General features: G+C 46.0%; 2 protein-coding genes across 8 annotated transcripts in view; both read left to right on the plus strand.

Annotated features, from left to right (window-relative positions):
• FAM219A (family with sequence similarity 219 member A) overlaps positions 1–23,948 on the plus strand; it is a 111,012-nt gene that overhangs the window by 49,052 nt on the left and 38,012 nt on the right. For both annotated transcript variants that reach the window (XM_069880953.1, XM_069880954.1), the window contains exon 2: positions 12,931–13,030. In XM_069880953.1, coding sequence (XP_069737054.1) covers positions 12,931–13,030 — 100 coding nt within the window. The remainder of the gene's footprint in view (positions 1–12,930; positions 13,031–23,948) is intronic.
• The window catches only part of UBAP2 (ubiquitin associated protein 2), a 365,909-nt gene continuing 357,953 nt past the window's right edge, over positions 15,993–23,948 (plus strand). For 4 of the 6 annotated variants that reach the window (XM_069880909.1, XM_069880914.1, XM_069880912.1 and 1 more), the window contains exon 1: positions 15,993–16,013. The gene's annotated coding sequence lies outside the window, so the exon portion shown is untranslated. The remainder of the gene's footprint in view (positions 16,014–23,948) is intronic. The other 2 variants (XM_069880910.1, XM_069880911.1) reach the window with 1 other exon arrangement.

Here is a 23,948-nt window from a genome sequence, read left to right on the forward strand (position 1 = left end):
CAGATAGGAATGGTTGGACTCAATGATCCTGTGGTTCTTTTCCAACCTTGTGATTCTATGTGATTCCCAGAGTGGTGGGCTCCCACAGAGCTAGAAATCAGATTAGCAAAGTCTGTGAAAGATAACAAAAAATCTTTCTATAAATATGTAAATAATAAAAGGAGGACTAGGGAGAGCATACAGTCCCTATTGGACACAGAAGGAACAACAGTGACAGGGGATGAGGAAAAGGCTGAGGTACTTAATGCCTTCTTTGCCTAAGTCCTTAATTGTAAAGAAAGTTGTTCCATCTGTGTACAAACCCAGGAGCTAGAGGAGCAAACTGAGGCTCCCATGATCCAAGAGGAGGTGGTCAGAGCCTTGCTAGCCCGACTAGACACCCACAAGTCTATGGGGCCAGATGGGATTCATCCAAGGGTATTGAAGCCTTTGACACAGTTTCTCACAGCGTTCTGCTTGAGAAACTGTCAGCCTCTGGGCTGGACAGGCGCACACTCTCCTGGGTGGAAAACTGGTTGGATGGCCGGGCCCAGAGAGTGGTGGTAAATGGTGTGAAATCCAGCTGGAGGCCAGTGACAAGTGGGGTTCCCCAGGGCTCAGTGCTGGGTCCAGCCCTGTTCAATGTCTTCATCAATGACCTGGATGAAGGCATCGAGTGCACCCTGAGCAAGTTTGCGGACGACACTAAGCTGGGTGGAAGTGTCGATCTGCTGGAGGGTCGGGAGGCTCTGCAAAGGGATCTGAACAGGCTGGACCGCTGGGCAGAGTCCAACGGCATGAGGTTTAACAAGGCCAAATGCCGGGTCCTGCACTTGGGGCACAACAACCCTATGCAGTGCTACAGACTGGGAGAAGTCTGTCTAGAAAGCTGCCTGGAGGAGAGGGACCTGGGGGTGTTGGTTGACAGCCGACTGAACATGAGCCAGCAGTGTGCCCAGGTGGCCAAGAAGGCCAATGGCATCTTGGCTTGTATCAGAAACGGCGTGACCAGCAGGTCCAGGGAGGTTATCCTCCCTCTGTACTCGGCACTGGTGAGACCGCTCCTCGAATCCTGTGTTCAGTTCTGGGCCCCTCACCACAAGAAGGATGTTGAGGCTCTGGAGAGAGTCCAGAGGAGAGCAACAAAGCTGGTGAAAGGGCTGGAGAACAGGCCTTATGAGGAGCGGCTGAGAGAGCTGGGGTTGTTTAGCCTGGAGAAGAGGAGGCTGAGGGGTGACCTCATTGCTCTCTACAACTACCTGAAAGGACGTTGTAGAGAGGAGGGTGCTGGCCTCTTCTCCCAAGTGACAGGGGACAGGACAAGAGGGAATGGCTTCAAGCTCCGCCAGGGGAGGTTTAGGCTAGACATTAGGAAAAAATTCTTTACAGAAAGGGTCATTGGGCACTGGAACAGGCTGCCCAGGGAGGTGGTTGAGTCACCTTCCCTGGAGGCGTTTAAGGCACGGGTGGACGAGGTGCTGAGGGATATGGTTTAGTGTTTGGTAGGAACGGTTGGACTCGGTGATCCGGTGGGTCTCTTCCAACCTGGTTATTCTGTGATTCTGTGATTCTGTGAAGGAGCTGGCGGATGTGCTGGCCAAACCCCCATCATCTTCCAACATCATCTTCTTCAACCCATCATCTTCCAACAGTCCTGGAAGACTGGGGAAGTCCCACTGGACTGGAGGCTGGCTGATGTTGTGCCCATCTACAAAAAGGGTCGCAGGGAGGATCCAGGGAACTCCAGGCCTGTCAGTCTGACCTCAGTGCCAGGGAAAGTCATGGAACAGGTGATCTTGAGTGCTATCATGAAGCACATGCAAGAGAACCGGGTGATCAGGCCCCGTCAACACGGGTTCACAAAAGGCAGGTCTTGTCAAACTAACCTGATCGCCTTCTATGACAAAGTGACTCGGCTGCTGGATGAGGGAAAGGCTGTGGATGTGGTCTTCCTGGACTTCAGCAAAGCCTTTGACACAGTTTCTCCCAGCATTCTGCTTAGGAAACTGTCACCTCTGGCCTGGACAGGCGCACACTCTCCTGGGTGGAAAACTGGTTGGCTGGCCAGGCCCAGAGAGTGGTGGGAAATGGAGTTAACTCCAGCTGGAGGCCAGTTACAAGTGGTGTCCCCAGGGCTCAGTGCTGGGTCCAGCCCTGTTCAATGTCTTTATCAATGACCTGGATGAAGGCATTGAGTGCACCCTTAGCAAGTTTGCGGGTGACACTAAGCTGGGTGGAAGTGTTGATCTGCTGGAGGGTCGGGAGGCTCCAAAGAGATCTGAACAGGCTGGACCGCTGGGCTGAGACCAATGGCATGAAGTTTAACAAGGCCAAATGCCGGGTCCTGCACTTGGGGCACAACAACCCTGTGCGGCTACAGACTAGGAGAAGTCTGTCTAGAAAGCTGCCTGGAGGAGAGGGACCTGGGGGTGTTGGTTGACAGCGACTGAACATGAGCCAGCAGTGGCCCAAGTGGCCAAGAAGGCCAATGGCATCTTGGCTTGTATCAGAAACGGTGTGACCAGCAGGTCCAGGGAGGTTATTCTCCCTCTGTCCTCAGCACTGGTGAGACCGCTCCTCGAATCCTGTGTTCAGTTCTGGGCCCCTCACCACAAGAAGGATGTTGAGGCTCTGGAGCGAGTCCAGAGAAGAGCAACAAAGCTGGTGAGGGGGCTGGAGAGCAGGTCTTACGAGGAACAGCTGAGAGAGCTGGGGTTGTTTAGCCTGGAGAAGAGGAGGCTGAGGGGAGACCTCATTGGTCTCTACAACTACCTGAAAGGAGGTTGTAGAGAGGAAGGAGCTGGCCTCTTCTCCCAAGTGACAGGGGACAGGACAAGAGGGAATGGCCTCAAGCTCCGCCAGGGGAGGTTTAGGCTGAACATTAGGAAAAAATTTTTCAGGGAAAGGGTCATTGGGCACTGGAACAGGCTGCCCAGGGAGGTGGTTGAGACAGCTTTCCTGGAGGTGTTTAAAGGCACGGGTGGATGAGGTGCTGAGGGGCATGGTTTAGTGTTTGATAGGAATAGTTGCACTCGATGATCCGGTGGGTCTCTTCCAACCTGGTTATTCTGTGATTCTGTGATTCTTCAGGGCTTTGTTTGGAAGCCACTTAAAGCTTGTCTCTTTGTCTTGGTCTTCTTAGCATTCCTCATTCCTGGGGCCAGAGGCAGCTTTGATTTTGAACCAATGCACGTATAGTTGCTCTTCCCTCAACATCCTAACTGCATTTGCTACACAGCTTTCCTAGATCTTCAACTTCCCTTGAAAGCAGGTTGTAGAGACCTTGAGATTTCCATGCTGGTGCCTTTAACTCTTTCTTTAGCCAGTTCTTGTTCAGGTACCTGAAGGGAGATGCAGTGATTCCCTTTCCTTCTGAAAGCACTTAGAAAGTCCATCCATGCCCTTGGTTGTGAGTGCAGGTTCAGTAACTGCAGGCCTACAAATTCAGCTTGTATAGACAGCAAATGCTCTGCCCAGGATGCCTGGGTTGAAGACAGTAGACCTGGCAAACATGAAGTAACTGTGTGATGGAGAGGGCATCCTCTGGTTTTAACATGAATCCAGAGGCTGAAAAAAGTTTTCAGCCTGCACATATCTCATTTTAATTCCAGAAATGTCTGATATCAAACTGACACTTGGCGTTGTCCATTGTGCAGGTCTCATTGTTTACTTGAGACCTCAGTCAGGGAGCCTGCAGAGCTGGACACTCTTGCCTTCTTGGAGAAGGGGTATTGCTAGGTACAGAAGAAAGGCAGAAAGAAAACACGATTGTTTGAGGACTGAACAGCAGAAGCAGTCAAACAGCTCAGAAAAAGGCTTTGAGGGATTGGATAAAAGGTGCCAGGGGTATTTCAGGAGCAAAGAGCAAGGTCTTATTCATCTTATATGTGTAGGAGTTGAACATGTAAAAATCACTTGCCTTTCTTAAATAAAAGGTCCTAACTGCTACCTGGAAAAGAGCAAGCAGCCTCAGTAGTATGCTAGTAATAGTTGTGACACTGCTGATTGGAGCCATTGGTCTGTTGAAAGGTATGGATGTGGAGCTGTCCCAGCTTTTCTTGCTATAGTTCTTACCAGCCAGAGGCTCTGAAAGCTTAATAGTATCGTATTTGTCATACTGGATCCAGTCCTTGGCCTATGAAAGCACCTACCTGATCTCCATGGCATTGGAGGGAACTTAAATCACTGGAACAGGACTCTCTTACTGTCACCTGTATTATGCCGGGACATTTTTGTCAGAACGTATCATTTCTGCAGTATCTGCGAGAACTAGTTAACATTTTTAGTATTTCCTTCAGGCAAACTTTGATCTCATCTTTCATGTACAGCTGGAATAGCCTCACTGCCTGTGGAGAGGATGTATAAACCAGTCTGTATGTGCTCACAGCTGTGGCAATTCAGCAATGATAGAAACACTTGTCTTGTCTTGCACTTTCTCAGCCATTTTCTCCAGGTATTGGAGTTATCCATTGGAGGAAAGCACAGATCTTCCCTGCCACACATAAGTCTCTGCTTGTGTTCATTTCAGATGGAAAACTTCTGGGTGGTACTAAGGCTGTGCAGAGTACTGCAGTTTTCTGTAAGATCATGCTGCAGCATGCAGCAAAGAGCCTGGTCTTCTGTTCCTCTGTCCTCCAAACACACAGTGACCTAGGCTTTGATACATTTCTTGATTTTTTATGATTTTGAGTGTATCATGAACTAGAGTTCAAAGAGCAGTCATAAAGTTGTTTAGGGGTTTTTGAGATCCTGGTTTGCTAAACTGACTCTTATAATAGGTACCGAGGAATTTGTGATGCTTTATTGCCTTAAATAATTATATATATCGCTTGTTGCACCTCAGAGCTGTGGCTGTATAATCAGAGGTACAAAAGGAAAGGTGTAATGTTGTCACGTGCATATCCTTTACAAGGAAGGAAATGTTTTGGTATTGAAGCATCCTGAAAACATACCTCAGTTAATAGCTGGTTTAAAATAGTTATTGCATGCCAGCCACTTGTCAAGTGCTGGAGGCAATGGGGAGTGCAGCGTGGCATTTCTCTAATTTGCAATGTTAATGATCCAATTTAAGTCATGTAAAGTTAGCACAAGATAGCAAACCTATAAATGCATGTGATAATAGTGTTGGCTTATATGCATGAGAAGAGCCTGGAGGGAAATACTGTGTTAAATATAGTCAATCATGATTGAAAGGAAAAGACTGGGGGCTGCTCAAGCTGCTGGTTTCTCAGAGGGAAATCTAACAGAAATCATGTAATTACTCCCATTTTTCTTCCTTGTCCGTCAGTTGCTTTCCCAAAGTATTTGGTCTGCTTACCGAATTGGTGCTTCTTCTTGTTGTAGACTACCAGGATTAGTCATACATCCTCATCTAGAAAAAAGAGTGACTTTCTTCCTGTGCTGCAAATGTCACTTTTGATTAGGAAGACAGACGTCTGAAATGTCTTGTTCTCTTTCCACAGCTTATGCCTTTCTGTTTGCTGCATTTTGTTCAGCTTGGATGTGGCAGCCTAGCAGACCCTTCGCGGCCAGGGCTCTGAGGGAGTATTTCAGCACAAGCAGTGCAGCACATACAGTCTAGCACTTCTGTTCTGCCCTATTTGAAACAAAGCAAAGATCTGAACTCCTTCTTAGCTGCCAGTGGGTTGACCTACCACAACTGCAGGTGTTTACAGTAAAAAGTCATTTCAGTCACGTTCTGGTTCAATTTAATTAATATGACTTGAGGTTTTAATCATGCAGCGATATTAACACTGTTGGCTGTTCAGTTGCTGGGAAAAAAAATAGCTTCAAATACCAGTTTGTCTTAGAATTATAAATTAATCACGTTCAAAATCTGGATCTTGTAGTGGGTGTTGCAGGCCTAATTTGTTATTGTTAAATAAAATCTGTTCAGCAGTTGCTCAGAAAAGAAAAACAGCAGTGTTGTAGCTGGTGCATTGGCAAAGCTAGTAGAAAGTCAATAAACAGTGGTTGTTTAGTGCTTTATTGAAACTGAGTCAGTATTTCAGTGCATCAGTTGCTGTGCCACCAAAATGCCACGTACGTTGACTTTGGTTTGGAGTGGTGATGCTGAGATGAGTGGTTGGTGATCTGGGTCCAACAACACATGTTGACGAAAAGTGACAACAGTGTCCTCTTGGGAGCCCTGCTCTGCTCACCATGTGATTCCGGAGTTCCTTCAACATGTGAAACTTGGAAAAATGATGGTTTTCTTCAGCTCAGCCAGCAAGAAGGTGACAGCCAGCCATGGTCCTTGACAGTGAGTAGGGGAGTTTGGAGAACCTCTTGTTCCTAGGATAAAATGGTGTTCTGCCCAAATGAGTCTGGCTTAGCAGCAGGCTAAGGGACCTAAAATATCAGGGATCTTATCAGCTTGCATCAAATCCAGATCAAACTGCCCCAAAACCTTATCAGTTCTGTTGACTTTCTGTGTTTCAAATTGGTTTCAGACCTGGACTTGCAACAGTGATTTCACAGCTCCATAAGGCAAATGTACAGCTTGTTATCCTTAACTCTGCAGCATTCTCTGATATTTCCTTGCAACCCTGCTGCAATTTAAGGCAATAATTTCTTATTCTGGTGATCGGAAACATGAAAAAAATTACTCCCTTTTTCTCTGTGACAGCCCTCTCTATCTGTAGACACCTATTGTATCCCTCCTAGTTCTTCCCCTCTCACCTCTAAACAATCCCATCTTACAGTGTTTCTGGATGGCTGTAGCTTTAAGCTTTTATCTATAGGACTGCTGTGGGGATTACATCTTCCTGGAAAAATGGGCTCCAAAACTGTATGCTTAAGCTGAAACCTGAGGGATGCAGAGAATGGCATGAGAGTCTTTTGTAGGGTTAGCAGGTTTTGCTCCTGCCATACATCCCCCTGTGATTGTTGACCGTTGTTCATCTATATGGTGGACTCATCATGATCCACTACAAATTTCACAGCTTTTGAGCCTCTCCTTTTATGCCATTTTTCACAGACAGACTATGTATACCCTGGTTCACAGTGGTTTTCAAGTGCTTTATGTTCATGGATGTTCACGTAGTGATACCTCAGGGCTTTTCTGTTTTTCTGTTTCCAGGGCAGAGAAACTGAAGACATAAGTATAGCAGGAGCAATATGCTAGCCCAGGAGTTTCGGATGACAACATGGGAATGATAGGAACTTCACAGCGACCTGGACGTACACCCTGTGTTTGGTGTGCATGCTGTTTCTCACATGTTCTTCATAAAGTCATAGAATGGTTTGGGTTGGAAGAGACTTTAAAGATCATCCAGTTCCAATCCCCCTGACACGGGCAGGGACATCTTCCACTAAATAAGTTGCTCAAAGCCTCATCCAGCCTGGCCTTTTCTGGTCACTAAGTCAGTCTGTCACACACAGAACATCCATCGAATTTTTCATACTCAGTGTCTGATGTGGCTAAACACTTGGGCATGTCCTTTCTTGGTAGTAATTTTTTGCAGCAAGTGATCCATGTGAGCAGCTTCAGAAAGCAGGAGTCTGCTGAGCTGCAGGTGCTCACTGAAGGCTGTCACACACATGTTGATACTGAGACGTCCAGCACTTTTAAATTAGACAGAAGACAGCAAGCATAAGATTGATTGGTACTGGAGACAAAGGTAGCTGGGTGATGGCACTTGGGCTGGGGCAATCCCAAGCACAATTACAGGCGGGATGGAGAATGAATTGAGAGTAGCCCTGAAGAGAAGGACTTGGAGTGCTGGTGGATGACCAGCTCAGCATGATCCGGCAATGTGTGCTTGCATTCCACAAAGCCAGCTGTATCCTGGACTGCATCAGAGGAAAGTGTGACCAGCAGGGCGAGGGAGGTGATCCTGCCCTTCTACTCTGCGCTCATGAGACTTTACCTGGAGCCCTGAATTCTGTTCTGGAGTCCTCAGCATGAAAAGGATTTAGATCTGTTAGAGCAAGTCCAGAGGAGGTCACGAAGATGATCTGAGGGCTGGAGCACCTCCCCTATGGGGACTGGCTGAGAGAGTTTGTCTTGTTCAGCTTAGAGAAGGGTCTAGGGAGATCTTACAGCAGCCCTCCAGTACTGAAAGGGCCTACAGGAATGCTGGAGATGGACTCTTTATCATGGAGTGCAGGGATAGGACAAGGGGTAACAGTTTTAAGCTGAAAGAGGGGAGATTTAGGTTAGGTTTTAAGAAGAAATGTTTTCCTGTGAGGCTGGTGAGGCACTGGCACAGGTTGCTCAGGGTAGTGGGGAACCTGTAGCTGCTCCATCCCTGGAGGTTTTCAGTGCCAGGTTGTATGGGGCTTTGTGGCGTGATCCAGTGGAAGGTGTCCCTGCCCATGGCAGAGGGTTTGGAATGAGATGGTCTTTAAGGTCCCTTCCAACCCAAACCATTCTATGATTCTGTAATACTCCGGAGCAGCCAGCTCATTCTGAATCAGCCGATGATGAACAAACTAAAGTCTCTGAACTGTGGAGAAAAGTGGAGGGTAAAGCCCTGTTCATTGTGTCTTGCCTTGAAATTACAGGGTAAGAGCAATCTTCCACTTTTGTGTTTCATCAAAAAGTAGAGCTGCTCTGATGATGGTAGAATTTCCCACAGAAAGCAGAGTAGAGGACATTTTCTTAGGGTTGTAAATATGGCAGAGTTTTAGGATTCAGAAGGGTGAGCAGATGGAGGCACTTTGGTTTCCAGCTGTGTTTTTAAGGAGCAACTGAAGGCCACAGAAACTGTGTGCTCATTCCCTTCCACATACACTGGGGTCCCAAGGGATTTGCAGGGTGGAAAGCAGAAACTTGTTAAGCTTGCAAAATGTCAGAAGTGTTGACTGTGAAGGAAGGCAACAGCAGCTGCATTTTCCCAGCTGTTACAAGGGTGCATTTGTACCCAGTGCCTGTCTGCATTGCTGAGAGAGACAGGCAATAGGAGTAAAAATTGTACTGACTTGGTGCATTATGGGAGGTGTTGTACGCAAAAGTACAGCAAAAGGGAAAGAACAAAAGCCCCCCTAAGCATGCCATGTTTCTTAAACCTCAGGTTTCATTTTAAAGTGGCTTCAACTTCTCTCTGTGCCAATTCCTACTGAGGATTCACAGCACTCCTGCTCCGTGGAGATTCGCTGTAACTGATTCCTCATGTTCAGAAGTGGCACTGGGTATGCATTGTAGGATTGTGGCTGTACTGAGCAGGGGGCAGAGTTTTCAAGGTCTGTTGTGTCGAGCCTGTGCAAAAAAACCAAAATAATAAGTTCTGCCCCACTGTTTGAGTGCTATGGTTGTGCACGCCCAATTAAAACTGTGAGCATGGAGGGAGAAAACTTTGGTTTATCAAACTCTGGCCACAGCCAAACATTCATGCAGTGACCTGATTGAATGTATTCTTTCCCTAGGAATGAAGATGTGAGGAGGTCATAAGGAACAAAAGAAACCCTTTAGATGTATTAAATTCCCACAGCTGTTTAAAGCCTGTGCAGCCACATCTTGGCACTTGGGTTTTCATTGGGAGTGTTGTGTTCCCCCAGTGAGCAGAGAGAAATCACATCATCTGTCTTGGGAGTTGTTATACCATTCTGCTGAGATTTTGACATCGCAATCAGAGCTGAATGCATCAGCTTAAGTAGGCTTTTGAAAAAGGACAAAATTACGAAGTGAATTCCAATAGTGAAAGCCTGTGGTGAGTCTCAGTGTGTTCGTAGGCATTCACAAGCAAAAGGCTTATTAGTCATGTAAGTGTTTCTCCGGGTGGGTGAGAGAGAAATGCACCTGTTCAGTATGCACAAAGCAAAGCATGTTTGTGCAAAGAGGCAGCTCCAGCTGAGCTGCTGTGGGAATGCTGTCATTCTCCCAGCCAGTATTGTTAGTGTGGAGTCCAGTGTGTTGTTGCAGAACGTGTATGAAGTGATGGATGGGCAACATGATGGTGCCTTGGTGCTCTTGGGTTAGAGATAGATACACACAGGCACTAGGAATACTGTCTCTGTCCCAGCTCTGTTTCCTTTTGGTCCATTTTACTCTTTGATGGGAGCAGGTTTGGCCCATGCATACAATGGTGGCTTCCCAGGCTCTGCTGGTGCTTTGTGATCCCTCCAGAACATGGTTCTGTTGTTTGGCAGCTAACGTCTTTCCCTTTTCCTCTCTTCCTTCTAAATACTAGAAAATACCATTCCAAACTGGTGAATTGTTATTTTCCATCTTTCAGTTTCTGGAGTTTGTATTTTATACACAGTTTCTTATAAAATTGCAACCCATCATTTTGCATTGATACTTGATGCAAGGCAGAGTCACTGAGTTTCAAAGCAAGGTACCATTGCTCTTTGGTCTCAATAAAAATTCACCCAGTGAGCCAGTGTCCCTTCCTCCTCAATGCCTGCCTCCTCTCTGCAATTCACATTTGCTCTTTTTAATACATTGTGCTTATGAGTTAAAATGTGATTCTTGAATTAGGCTCTGTCTTCACAGAAAATGGTCAAATAACCTATGTAGAGTTATAATGTTTTATCAAAATTCTGCTCCTTTGCAGAATCTGTACTTCAACAGTGCTTAAAATGGATGATGCTTACAAGACTTTGTGTTTAACAGCATTAAATAGATGCTGAAATATGCAATTTCAGCTTTCCTCTAGTGCAGTCACTGCTACGCTTTTGAATCACAGAATCATAGAATGGTTGGGGTGGAAGGGACTTCAAAGACCATCCACTTCCACTCCTCCTACCATGGTCAGGGACACCTCCCACTAGATCAGATTGCTCAAAGCCCCATCCAACCTCGCCTAGAACACCACTGGAAACGGGGCATCCATAACTTCCCTCAGCAACCTGGGCCAGTGCCTCACCACCCTCATTGTGAAGATCTTCCCCTCTCCAATATGTAGCCATTCTCTCTAGTCCTATCACTCCATGCCCTTGTAAAAATCCCCTCCCCAGCTTTCCTGTAGTCCCTTCAGGTGTTGGAAGGTCGCTATAAGGTCTCCTTGGAGCCTTCTCTTCTTCAGGCTGAGCAACCCCAACTCTCTCAGAGTGTCGTCATATGGGAGATCCTCCAGCCCTCTGATCCCTCTAGTGCAGCAGTGTCATGACTGGTTAATAAGGTTAAAGCAGATTGCAAACAAACAAGCCACTCTCCAAGAGGACAGAGTTAGGCATAAATGATGAATCACATGCATTTTAGGTTAAAAATCCTACTTCAATAACCACACTAAATGACAAAATACGGCAGCTGCATGGCAAAACAAGAACCCAGTGGTTAAAATTAAATGAAGCTAAAAGGAAAATGGTACATAGAAGAAAAATAATTCCCACTTCATAAAAACATACTACAAGAAAGAGAACTCAGATGACAGGTTCCATTAGTTGACCAGCTGGACAGACTAGGACTCTTCAGTCAGGGAGAGGCCGTGGATGTGGGCTCTGGGAGAAGTCACAGAGTCATAGAATCACCAGGTTGGAAAAGACCTCTTGGATCACTGAGTCCAATCATTCCTACCTGCCCCTAAACCATGTAGCTAAGCACCTCGTCTACCTGTCTTTTAAAATCATCCAGGGATAGTGACTAAACCGCCTCCCTGGGCAGCCTGTTCCAGTGCCCAATGACCCTTTCCCTGAAAAACTTTTTCCTAATGTCCAGCCTAAATCTCCACTGGCGGAGCTTGAAGCCATTCCCTCTTGTCCTGTCCCCCATCACTTGGGAGAAGAGGCCAGCACCCTCCTCTCTACAACCTCCTTTCAGGTAGTTGTAGAGAGCAATGAGGTCTCCCCTCAGCCTCCTCTTCTCCAGGCTAAACAACCCCAGCTCTCTCAGCCGTTCCTCATAAGGCCTGTTCTCCAACCCCTTCACCAGCTTTGTCGCTCTTCTCTGGACTCGCTCCAGAGCCTCAACATCCTTCTTGTGGAAAGGGGCCCAGAGCTGAACACAGTATAATATATATATAATAAAGTGGAAAGGATGGGTGACTATGCAAGTGGATGGATGGATGGATGGATGGATGGATGGATGGATGGATGGATGGATGGATGGATGGATGGATGAGCCTCAACAGAACTGATCACAGGATTCGAGGAGCGGTCTCACCAATGCTGAGTACAGGGGCAGAATAACCTCCCTGGACCTGCTGGTCATGCCGTTTCTGATACAAGCCAAGATGCCATTGGCCTTCTTGGCCACCTGGGCCCCTGCTGGCTGATGTTCAGTCACTGTCAACCAACACCCCCAGGTCCTTCTCCTCCGGGCAGCTTTCTAGACAGACTTCTCCTAGTCTGTAGCTGCACAGAATTGCCTGAATTGGTAGTTTGTCTCTCGCTGGATTCTTTGATGTGCTACACTGTAGATTTACAACATGACCTGGATTAGGTGGTCTGCAAGCAGCTCTGATGGATTGCTTTGGTTTTTGAGGGAATTTCAGTGACAGTGAAAGATGCTAAGGAGTTGTGGTGACAGATAAAATCTTTCTGGTTAGCCACAAAATAGGTCTGGCATGGGAAGTACAGACTCTTTCATCCCTTTCCCAATAGGAACTGGAGATTGAATTCTCCTACTCATTAAATCCATATTCCTTCTGGTCTGGACTGCCACACAGGTGATCATGAGCTTCTTAGTTTTAGTCATGAGGTTGACTGGTCCCCTTGGAACTGTAAATGCGTTTCATACAGTCCCCCAGAGAGTCATTGTATGAAAATGGTTTGGGACTACTGCCAGCTCAGGCTGAATTTTAACTGATGACCCATGCTCCACGTTTTATTCCCAGTATCGTCCATCATAAAAGTCTGGTGTTGAAATGTGGCATTTCCAGTGGTACTTTTAGGATACTGAATGTGCTTCCAAACTTCTGTATTTTGCTTCTGGGTTTCAGCTGCTAACACGTTCGCTGCTCCCTCTGAATGTGAGTGCGGATGGACTCGCCCAACAGCCAGTTACGGAAGAGACTGCATAACTTTTAGCTAAGCCATTCCTTCTTATTTTCTTTTCTTTCTTAACAGGATCCAACAGCTGCATCCATTTCGGACAGAGATTGTGACACAAGAGAGGGGGAGACTGTAGCCATGAACTATAAGCCATCCCCACTTCAAGTGAAATTAGGTGAGTCCTTGCTCATGGAGTGTGAAAAGGTTGAATCCAAGGTCTGAAATACAGTGAGGTGCTCCTGAGGTCATATGCACATTTCCATGCATGTAGCTGAGCATGCCAGCTCAGCTCAAACAACTCACAGAGCAGTTTTATCATTGTGAGTCTGCCACTGAGGGAGCTGACCTACAAATACGTGAGAACGATCTATCTTGGGCTTTGGTTGGAGGAAAGAAGCTATGCTTTGAAAGGAAGGCATAACTTTTAAAACCTACACATTTTTATCAAGCTAAGATCAAGGCTTGGCCAGATAAAGAGTGGAGATAATATAGAGAGACTGTAAAAAGAAGATAAGACACAATAACTGCAAAAAAAAGGAAAGAATCGGGGACTTGGACCACTGCCAGGAAAAGACAGAGCTATGTCATTGTTGGGTGGAGGGTTTGTAGGTCTCTAAAGGCTCACGTACAAATACTCATGCTATTTCTGAGCAATACTTTTTTAAAATTTGGAATCAGACTCCTCCAATTAGCACAATACTCTGCTTCTTCAGAAGGCTAATGCTTACAAGAAGACAGCAATCCACACACGGATCTTCAGCCTGCAGAGCCTGAGCCTCTGTTGTACCACACAGCCTCCAGAACCTGATGAAGGACAAGTCAAAGGAAGAGTGTGCTTTTTTCCTCAGAGCTTGAATAAAAAATGGAAACCTAAAAAATTTCCCAGTAGGAGCAGAAAGCAGTCCCCTGGTTGTCCTTCACATCAGAGCAAATGATTGTGAGATTCGGAGAGGGTGTGCTGGTGAGGACCACCAGTACATAACCATACAAAATGTTGGGGAGAACACACCTGGGGGTGCTAAGGGAGATCCGGGCACTCTGGAGCTAGCTACTCCAGTTACCAGGCAATTGGGAATGAACTCTGTTCCCTCTAAGAGGGCTGAAGGCTCGGCAGCTCAGCTGAAGTGCATTTACACCAGCGCACACAGCATGGGGAATAAGAAGGAAGAGCTGGAAGCTGTTGTGGGGCAAGGAGCCTATGATGTCTTTGCCATCATGGAAACATGGTGGGATGACTCGTATAACTGGAGTGCAGCTATGGTGGGGTACAAACTCTTCAGGCGGGATAGGAAGGGTAGGAGAGGAGGCGGGGTAGCCCTCTTTGTAAGGGAGGACTTGGACACCATTGAGATGGATTGTGGCGATCAGGAGATTGAGTGTCTGTGAGTTAAAATCAGAGGAGCCCACCAGAAGGTAGATTTTGTGATGGGAGTCTGTTACAGACCACCCAGCCAAGGAGAAGCAGCTGATGAGCTGTTCTATAAACAGCTGGGGTTAATCTCTAGATCGATGCCTCTTATTCTTGTGGGAGATTTCAATCTTCCTAATATCTGCTGGAAGTACAATAGAGCAGAAAGGAAGCAGTCTAGGAGGTTCCTGGAGTGCATGGGAGACAACGTCCTTGCACAGCTGGTGAATGAACCAACAAGGGAGGGTGCCCTCCTGGACCTGCTGTTTGTGAACAGAGAAGGCCTTGTGGGGGATGTGGCAGTAGGTGGACGCCTAGGACAAAGTGATCGTGAGATGATAGGGGTTCCTAGGTGAAGTGAAGAGGGTGGTTAGTAGGATAGTAGCATTAAATTTCCAGAGGGCAGACTTTGAACTCTTCAGAAGGCTGGTTGGCTAAGTCTCATGGGAGACAGTACTTAAGGGCAAGGGAGCCCATGAGGGCTGGGAGCTCTTCAGAAAGGAAATCCTAGCAGCTCAGGAGAAAGCCATCCCCATGTTCCGGAAAAAAAGCTGGCAGGGGAGAAAACCAGCTTGGTTGAACAGAGAGATCTTGAGTGATATCAAGAAGAAGAGAAACGTTTATGGGCTCTGGAAGAGGGGACAGGCCTCTTGGGTGGACTATAGGAGGGAAGTGAGATTGTGTAGAGAAAAAATCAGAAGGGCTAAGGCTCAACTAGAAATCAGATTGGCAAAGTCTGTGAAAGATAACAAAAAATCTTTCTATAAATATATAAATAATAAAAGGAGGACTAGGGAGACCATACAGTCCCTATTGGACGCAGAAGGAACAACAGTGACAGGGGATGAGGAAAAGGCTGAGGTACTTAATGCCTTCTTTGCCTCAGTCTTTAATTGTAAAGAAAGTTGTTCCCTCTGTGTACAAACCCAGGAGCTAGAGGAGCAAAATGAGGCTCCCATGATCCAAGAGGAGGTGGTCAGAGCCTTGCTAGCCCGACTAGACACCCACAAGTCTATGGGGCCAGATGGGATTCATCCAAGGGTATTGAAGGAGCTGGCGGATGTGCTGGCCAAACCCCTTTCCATCATCTTCCAACAGTCCTGGAAGACTGGGGAAGTCCCACTGGACTGGAGGCTGGCTGATGTTGTGTCCATCTACAAGAAGGGTCGCAGGGAGGACCCAGAAAATTACAGGCCTGTCAGTCTGACCTCAGTGCCAGGGAAAGTCATGGAACAGGTGATCTTGAGTGCTATCAGGAAGCACATGCAAGACAACCGGGTGATCAGGCCCAGTCAGCAATGGGTTTGTGAAAGGCAGATCTTGCCAAACTAACCTGATCGCCTTCTGTGACAAAGTGACTCGGCTGCTGGATGAGGGAAAGGCTGTGGATGTATCTTCCTGGACTTCAGTAAAGCCTTTGACACAGTTTCTCACAGCATTCTGCTTAGGAAACTGTCACCTCTGGCCTGGACAGGCGCACACTCTCCTGGGTGGAAAACTGGTTGGCTGGCCGGGCCCAAAGAGTGGTGGGAAATGGAGTTAACTCCAGCCGGAGGCCAGTTACAAGTGGTGTCCCCAGGGCTCAGTGCTGGGTCCAGCCCTGTTCAATGTCTTTATCAATGACCTGGATGAAGGCATTGAGTGCACCCTTAGCAAGTTTGCAGACGACACTAAGCTGGGAGGAAGCGTGGATCTGCTGGAGGGTAGGGAGGCTCCAAAGGGATCTGAACAGGCTGGACCGCTGGGCAGAGTCCAATGGCATGAGGTTTAACAATGCCAAGTGCCAGGCCCTGTACTTGGGGCACAACAACCCTGGAAAGCTGCCTGGAGGTGAAGGACCTGGGGGTGTTGGTTGACAGCGACTGAACAGGAACCAGCAGTGTGCCCAGGTGGCCAAGAAGGCCAATGGCATCTTGGCTTGTATCAGAAACGGCGTGACCAGCAGGTCCAGGGAGGTTATTCTCCCTCTGTACTCGGCACTGGTGAGACCGCTCCTTGAGTCCTGTGTTCAGTTCTGGGCCCCTCACCACAAGAAGGATGTTGAGGCTCTGGAGCGAGTCCAGAGAAGAGCAACGAAGCTGGGGAAGGGGCTGGAGAACAGGCCTTATGAGGAACGGCTGAGAGAGCTGGGGTGTTTAGCCTGGAGAAGAGGAGGCTGAGGGGAGACCTCATTGCTCTCTACAACTACCTGAAAGGAGGTTGTAGAGAGGAGGGTGCTGGCCTCTTCTCCCAAGTGACAGGAGACAGGACAAGGGGGAACGGCCTCAAGCTCCGCCAGGGAAGGTTCAGGCTGGACATTAGGAAAAAGTTTTTCACGGAAAGGGTCATTGGGCACTGGAACAGGCTGCCCAGGGAGGTGGTTGAGTCACCTTCCCTGGAGGTGTTTAAGGCACAGGTGGACGAGGTGCTAAGGGACATGGTTTAGTGTTTGATAAGAATGGTTGGACTTGATGATCCGGTGGGTCTCTTCCAACCTGATTATTCTATGATTCTATGATTCTATGATTCTATGATACTGAGAGGATGTTGCTGGAACTGTTCGAGGGTGACTATGCCATGTTGGGGATGGCTCTGAAAGAAGTGGGTGCCCACACATGCAGTGGGATAGCTCTGGCCCCTACCGAATGGATGATAATGTAGCTCACCAGACAGCTAAGGTTTGAAGAATATGTGGGGAAGTTTAGGCGTTGGTGTGTGATTATGAAGAGATGTTCTCAACAGAGACTGCAGGTCCTTTTACCCAAGGAGCTGCAGTACTACTGCAAATGTTAGTTTGGCCTTGTTTGTAAGAGGAGCCTTAAAAAAACAACAGGAAAAGGCTGGGCAGTGCTTATGAAGTCTCAAGGCTCTGCCTGCGTATGTGGTAAATTGAATAATGACACAAATCTGGTTATAGCAGTGCAGAAAAGAGTGTCACAGAGCAGACCTATGGATGGCAATGTTGAATAGGCAAGGTCTCATTGAATGAGTGACTCGAAAGGAGAAACAAAGCTGGATATGCAAATACAGCAAGATTATGCAGGGAAGTGGAGGACCTTGAGCTACTGATACAGGATATGAGGAAGTGCATTGGGACAGCAGATCTGTCCTGCGGTCACAGTCATGAATACTCTAAAATCAGTTGCTGCTTTTCAGGAAAAGGCAGGGAGTAGCAGTATGTGTTAATGACAGCACAACTCACCGTTTGGTGAAAGATTATCACTGCCAGCATGTCGTATGCCACCAGGACCCCTTTTCACTGCCAAGAGAGTTCTGAAATGTTGTTAGATAATTACTACTGCAATTGTTGCTTTGGATTATTTAACCTCAGGAATCAAAGCAATTGATACTGTTATTGGTAGGTCTGAGATATTCTTGCATTTCAATAAAAATATCCTCCAGAGACACCTTAATGTGACATGAAATTATGCTGTTTCAGACTTGGCTTTGTAAGTTATGAGGACATTATAGGACACGTGATCATAGAAGTAGGTTTGGATTCAGGGATAACATGTTTAATTCATGCAAGTTAAATTAAAAGGTAATTTGAAGTAGTTCTTTAAAAAGCCTCAGTATTGTAAAGTAAGTGTTAGTTTATAACAGTAGATTGAGAAACTCAGGAACTCAAAAGGCTTATCAGGTAGTTTTGAAGGAGAAAGTATCAAAAGGAAGGATGTTGCTTTTAGAGTTCTCCAACAGTTGTTTCATTTATGTGTTCACTAATGACTATGACACAAAAAGCAGGAGTCAGCAAAGATTTTATCATAGCCTGTTTAGGAGAAATCAGTACAACAAAGAGATACCACAGAGAAAAACCATGAAAACTGGAGTAGCAGAAATGAGGAAACTATGGCAGGAGAAACTGAATCTGGTGTAGACTGGAATGTGCCAGCTGTAGCTCACAGTGGAGAAACAGCCTATTACATTAGTGGATTGCAAGGTATCTAATGGACTAATACTCAAAAATATGCTATAGTCACACTTCTGCAGAGCTTATCAGCCTTTTTCCAAGGATCAGGTGCAACAGAATGATTAGTTTTTCACCAGAACTTTTGCTTTTCCACGTAGGGAACAATTTATGCCATTGCTGGGTGCTACTATTCACCAGTAAAGAGACAAGAAGAGGTGTTGGAAGAGTCTGAACAGGTTTTGTGGTAGGCAGAGGTGTATCATTGCCAAGACCTCCTTTCCAGCTAGTGCTGCTGCCCAGTGAATAGTCAGCGCTGACTGAAATATGCTTATGAAGGTAATAGTGGAGGAAATGTATCTGCTCAAGAGGAATTATCTGATGAGCATCTTCCTGCCTTGTCTCCAGAGAGACGTCTGTTCAGACACCTCCATCTCTCTGTGTGGAAACAGCATGTCTCTTTAATTAGGTGAACACATATCTAGTGGCATTTGGATTGACTTTACTCTTGCTGTACTCAGATAAGCTTTGGGTTACCTGAGGCAAAACAAAACTAACAGTACTGTCTGCAGCCACTGTAACCTGCCTTTAATCCCCATCACTCCTGGTGCTGTTATTCTTAAAATATGCCTTTACAATTTTCAAGCAGTTTAATGGCTCAGATCTCCCAGCTCTGGATCCCTGTTTCTCCAACTGGTTGTTTTTACCTCTTTTGCTTTAAACTTGTAAGGATTTGGGTTGAGTATTTTAATCTCTTTAAAGCTAGAGAAAGTTATGGTACCACATCAATATTTAATAGCTTAACTGGCAGAGCTATTGTTGGGGATGGTAGCGACTAGGGTTTTAATTGTATCACAGGTTTATCCATGTGGATAGTGGCATTTTTCACTGTTAAATCAGAATCGATTGTTCAAATGTCAAATGCTCTGATGGAAGGTTGATAAATGTCATTTTTCACTCTGTGAAGATTCATATATAAATCTCATATGTGCTTGCTGGAAGCTTGGTTCAAGTGAGCTCAGTTAAATACCAACCCCACGTGCATATAACTTTTGCTTCCAGAGCCTGGAGTGACTGAAGTGTGACAGAGAGAGTGTGCTGTGCTACATGCACTGAACACAGATTTATCCTGGTGCTTGAATGGTTGCTTCTCCCCCTCTGAATAAACACATTCGACCACCTGTTTCCTTCAGGGGTCAGTTAGATACCAGAAAACCTTCACAGGTGGCTTATATTTCTAGTGACTTCCCAAAGGTTGCATCTGGTTTACAAGTGGAACAGTAAAACATTTAGCTTGTTGCTGGGACCACATCAAAAAAGAGGAGAAGCTCACAACAAGGAGAAATAAAATCTCCCAGTTCATGGTTCATCATCCACAGTAATTACATATTTCTGACTATTTTAACACTCTCACTTTGTCTTTCTGTCAAGAACTGCAAGGCTCAGCCATGCTTCTTTCTTTATTTTAAATCACTTGATAAGGAGGCTCCCAATAGCACCAGGGGCCTCTGTGTCCATTAGTCCTTAGGAGATGTCTCCAGCACATCCTTATTAGGAGGCATATCCAGATGGAGCACATACCACAAGCCTTTTGAAAACAGGACAGGGTTGTGATAAGGAGAGAAGGAGGAACAGAATAATCCCCAAGGGTAAATCTCAGGGGCTCTGTGTCTGATGGATGACAACGAATCCTCATGGGATCCCCATCAGACGAGATATTCTTTTAATGAAGCTTATGCCATCTGCTTTTCTATTCCGCATTTTTAATTTCCCTTCTCTACACTGAAATCCCCATCCAGACAGTCTCTGTCTTACCTAGCAGTCAATGGTGTGACATTTTGAGTTAATCAAGAATGGGCAACGTGGCAACTAGTTGGAGTGCAGCAGAATAGGCTACAATTGTGATGAGCCATTGTGCCAGCGGCATCTTCATCAGCCCATTCACTGCACCAGGAGCTTGGCAGTACATCTCCTGCATCCCTGTCTGCAGATGAACATGTGAGAGAGAGGCAGACAGACAGAGACACAGCAGCCTTCATCCCTCTGAGATATCTCCTGGTTCAGGTGTAAGCACTTGCTTTCCTTGAGTAAGATAGAATAACATAGTGATTTTGGAATATTGCTCAGTGTATGCCTAAAAAATGAGTGTCTAAGCTGTGTAAACTGGGTCCCACCATAAAACTGAGTGAGCTACATGCAGATGACATCTCCTGCCGTATGATCAAGAGGAAACCTAGTTCATACTGGTGCAGGCTTGAAAGTGTTTATGGGGTTTGTTTTAGATTTTCTGTGCAAAGCTTCTTGTAAAAAAAAAAAATGAACTGCATTGCAAATGTAGCAGATAATTTTCCTGCTCTCCTGGCTACTGTTTTGTTCTCCTCCCAGCTTAGATCTCATGCTGGTATTTATCTTAATACCAAAAAGCACAGTGGCTAATACTAGTCAGCCCCATAAAGAGAAGCAAGAGTCATAGATTTGCCTTTGGTGTAAGCTGCTATAGCTCAAGTATATAATCCACCAGACTAACAAGAAACTTGCCATGCTTCAAGAGGCAGTAAGCTGTCAGAACACTAACAGAAAAGAGCTGTTTCATTAATTCATAGGATACTAGCTCTTTCCTCCTACCGTGTTGTAGAATGTTGCTTTTTTTCTATAGGAAACAGTGCAGATCACTTTTAGAGCAGGTCAGCCTCAGCCCAGTTCTGCTCGCCAAAAGCCTGGACCTTTCGATTGGGTGAGCCTAAAAGCCTCTTGATTTACCTCATCCTGGCCTTTTGGCATTTCCTGTGAGAAGAAGAAGATGGGAGCAAGTGAACAGTCATAGTGTGGCCAAGCAGGTGGCTCAAGAAGATCTGAAAACAGCCTTGATAGAAAAAGACATTCTCTGACACATAACCATAGTGCTTATTCTCCAAAGAGAGATCTCAAATGAGACCACCCAAGGCTTCTTGTCTGCTTCTGCTTCTTCCTATATCAGTCCCACCTCTCCATGTGAGATGCTGATGGGATCACCCTTGAAATGAAGAGACGTGAACTGTACCAGTGTAAAAGTACGTGCCAAGGGAACTGGCCCAGCCACTCCGTAACTGTGATCCTCCATGTACAAACATCCTAAGATTTTACTTGGTGAAAGCAAAGGAGTTGTAGCTTCCACAGTCTGTAGCTGGTCATGGGGATTTGGCATGGGGACACCAATTAGGTACATCTGCTTCCAAACACTGAATTATTTCAGTTGTGCCATTGGATTAATTCTCACTTGTTAACAAACAAGATTCTCAAAAACTTCAAGCAAGTAATTGAAATGGTGTTTGCTTAGAGCAAGCAACGCTGCTATGGATAAAACAGCAACAGCAACTGTGTGGTAAGGAAATGCAGCGTGTTGTAACCTGGTGTGCTTGACTTGGACAAAACTCCAGATCTAATTTATGTCTTGTTCCCATCTTGGTGGAGACTGGACTGAACAGAGGAGATAATCTGTTTGGGGACAGAGTCTAATAAAACTTCTGTGGTATTAGCTCCTGCCTTCCAGCCTGCTGCTGCACATTCATGGCAGATATTCAGTTGCTGTACAACCAGGGAAGAGTAGTATAGGGAACATCAGTCAACGAGGTATGACAAAACCCTCAGGGTTCAACATAACAAAATCAGTGCATTTCTGGTTGAAACTTTACAGATGGTCTCTAATCTCAGTAAAAGACAAACTGCTTTCATGTCCCCATGATGCTCCTGAAACCGATCTTTCAATTTGTGTAGTAATTTAACACCCCTCTGCTAGGGTTGGGTGTGGGTTCAGAGCTTGTTTTAATGCAGCTCCATCAAAGAGCTGCAAAGCACGCAGCAGAGCATCCTATCACAGTGCTGTTCAAAAGGATGCCTTGCTCAGATATCCCCTTCCAGGTTGGCTCTTACCATGGGTCAAGATGAAAAACTGACTCTGGGAGATGCAGTCTCAAGCAGAGCAGGCAGCAAGCATCTTGGGTAGGCTTGATAGCTTGGTACCTGCCTGCATCCATGGCTCATTTTCCATGCCATCTCTTCCCAGTCTGCTTCATGGCTTCTAAGCTCTTCGTACAGAAAATACAATACTACGAGGAAGTTGTAGCAGACTGGACAAATCAATGCCATTAGTGTATCATTTTGTCAGTACCTCAAGTACCGTAGTATTCCCAGTTGCTCTTCCGTAACAAGGCGATTAATGCTAATTAGGTACAGCAGCTGTTGTTTCTGGGAAGAAGCTCAGTAGGTAAATTAGGGAAACGTTTTATAAAAAAGCTCCAACTCTTAGGCTCGGTCCCTAGGTTCCAGCTCTATTGACAAAACTGCAGATTTCCATATCCATAACTGTTTTCATGGCGACCTCAGGTGACATCATTACCTTAAGTGCACAAAGCCATTTTCCTCTCCTGGGAACACCCATTTCCTTGCACACAGTCTGTACTTTGTACGAGGGGGATGAGTAATGTGGAAGACAGAGTGCAGTGGCAATATACCACTGCTATTGATTTTCTTCATGAAGACAGAAGTGCAGCCTACGACTTGGAAGTCTCCTGGGGCTTGGCAGGAATTTATTTAATCATTATTTCATTTGTTGTTACTCTTCCTATTTATAAGATAAGTTGTGTATGCAGATTTATTGTAGCATCCTTCCTGTATGATATCTCCAGGCTCTTTTTTGGAGGGGATGAGAGAGTGAGCAGCTGCATCGCGATACGGGCAGTAAGGCTGTCCGCAGACAGAGTAGCAAAGACGCAGGCAGAAAAACAGATGTGACAGGCGTATTAGTGCAGATTAGTTAGAGGAGAAATAGAGGGGCAGAAAGGATGAGGTGTGTGAGATATGTAGCTGACACAGGCTCACGTGAACAGTAAACCTATTTAGAGAGACTGGAACAGAGCAGTTCACTGGAGACAGCAGAGAGCTCTGGGCAGGGGAGAATATGTAAGTGGCTGAAATGGAGGGAAGGGAGGAACCGGTCTGCAAATCCCAGGAGCAAAGTGTAGGCACATGAATATGAGCATGACGTGGCATGATGTTGACCAAACCAAGTCTAATCTTTCTGTCACTGCAGTCTGCTTGATTCGTTATGCCACCCCACCAGAGACTGGCAGGCGTTCCCACCCTTCCACTGCCGTATGAGCATGTCTCCTGTGGCAAGTTACTGGGAACCCACGCTCCTGAGCAAAAAGGCACGCACCCACTCACATCTTACATTACACTCTTGCTTAAAATGCCTCAAGGTAAAAAGTCATGAAGGAGGAGGTTGTAAGGTAGCTGAATCATTTTGATGGGCATTATCTGGCCATCCTTTGGCCATCCCAAATATTTACAGTACCACCACGTCTGGTAGGCTAGGAAGGTGATCTGATCCTCAATATCTACTTCTACACAATTTATTTTACTTTGTAATGAGAATGGGCCCAAGCATCTGGAGTCTAAATGGGGTTCTGTGCCTGAAGCAGAAGACCAGAGCTGTGAATGACTCTTCCCCTGACCTCAAATAGTCTCTCACCTCAAATATGAGAAGCAGCTGAAAAGGTTCTGAGGCAAAACAGACTAAGCAGGTTATTGAAATTCTCTGAGAGAAGGAGGTAATTCAGTAATTGAAGTAGTGATGAAAATAAGAACTACCTGGTATGGCAAAGCCTGGCCCCTGCAGGCAGCACCACAGCAGTGATGGACTGGTGGTCTATTCAGAAGTCTCGTTACACAGTGCATATTAGTCTCATCGCCCTTTTCTGTGCAGTACATAGAGAGCTGGTTTAAAAGAGAGTAGTGTCCCCAAAGGTGATTTGCACTTTG

Source organism: Phaenicophaeus curvirostris, chromosome Z (assembly GCF_032191515.1).
Source record: "Phaenicophaeus curvirostris isolate KB17595 chromosome Z, BPBGC_Pcur_1.0, whole genome shotgun sequence".
NCBI lineage: Eukaryota > Metazoa > Chordata > Aves > Cuculiformes > Cuculidae > Phaenicophaeus > Phaenicophaeus curvirostris.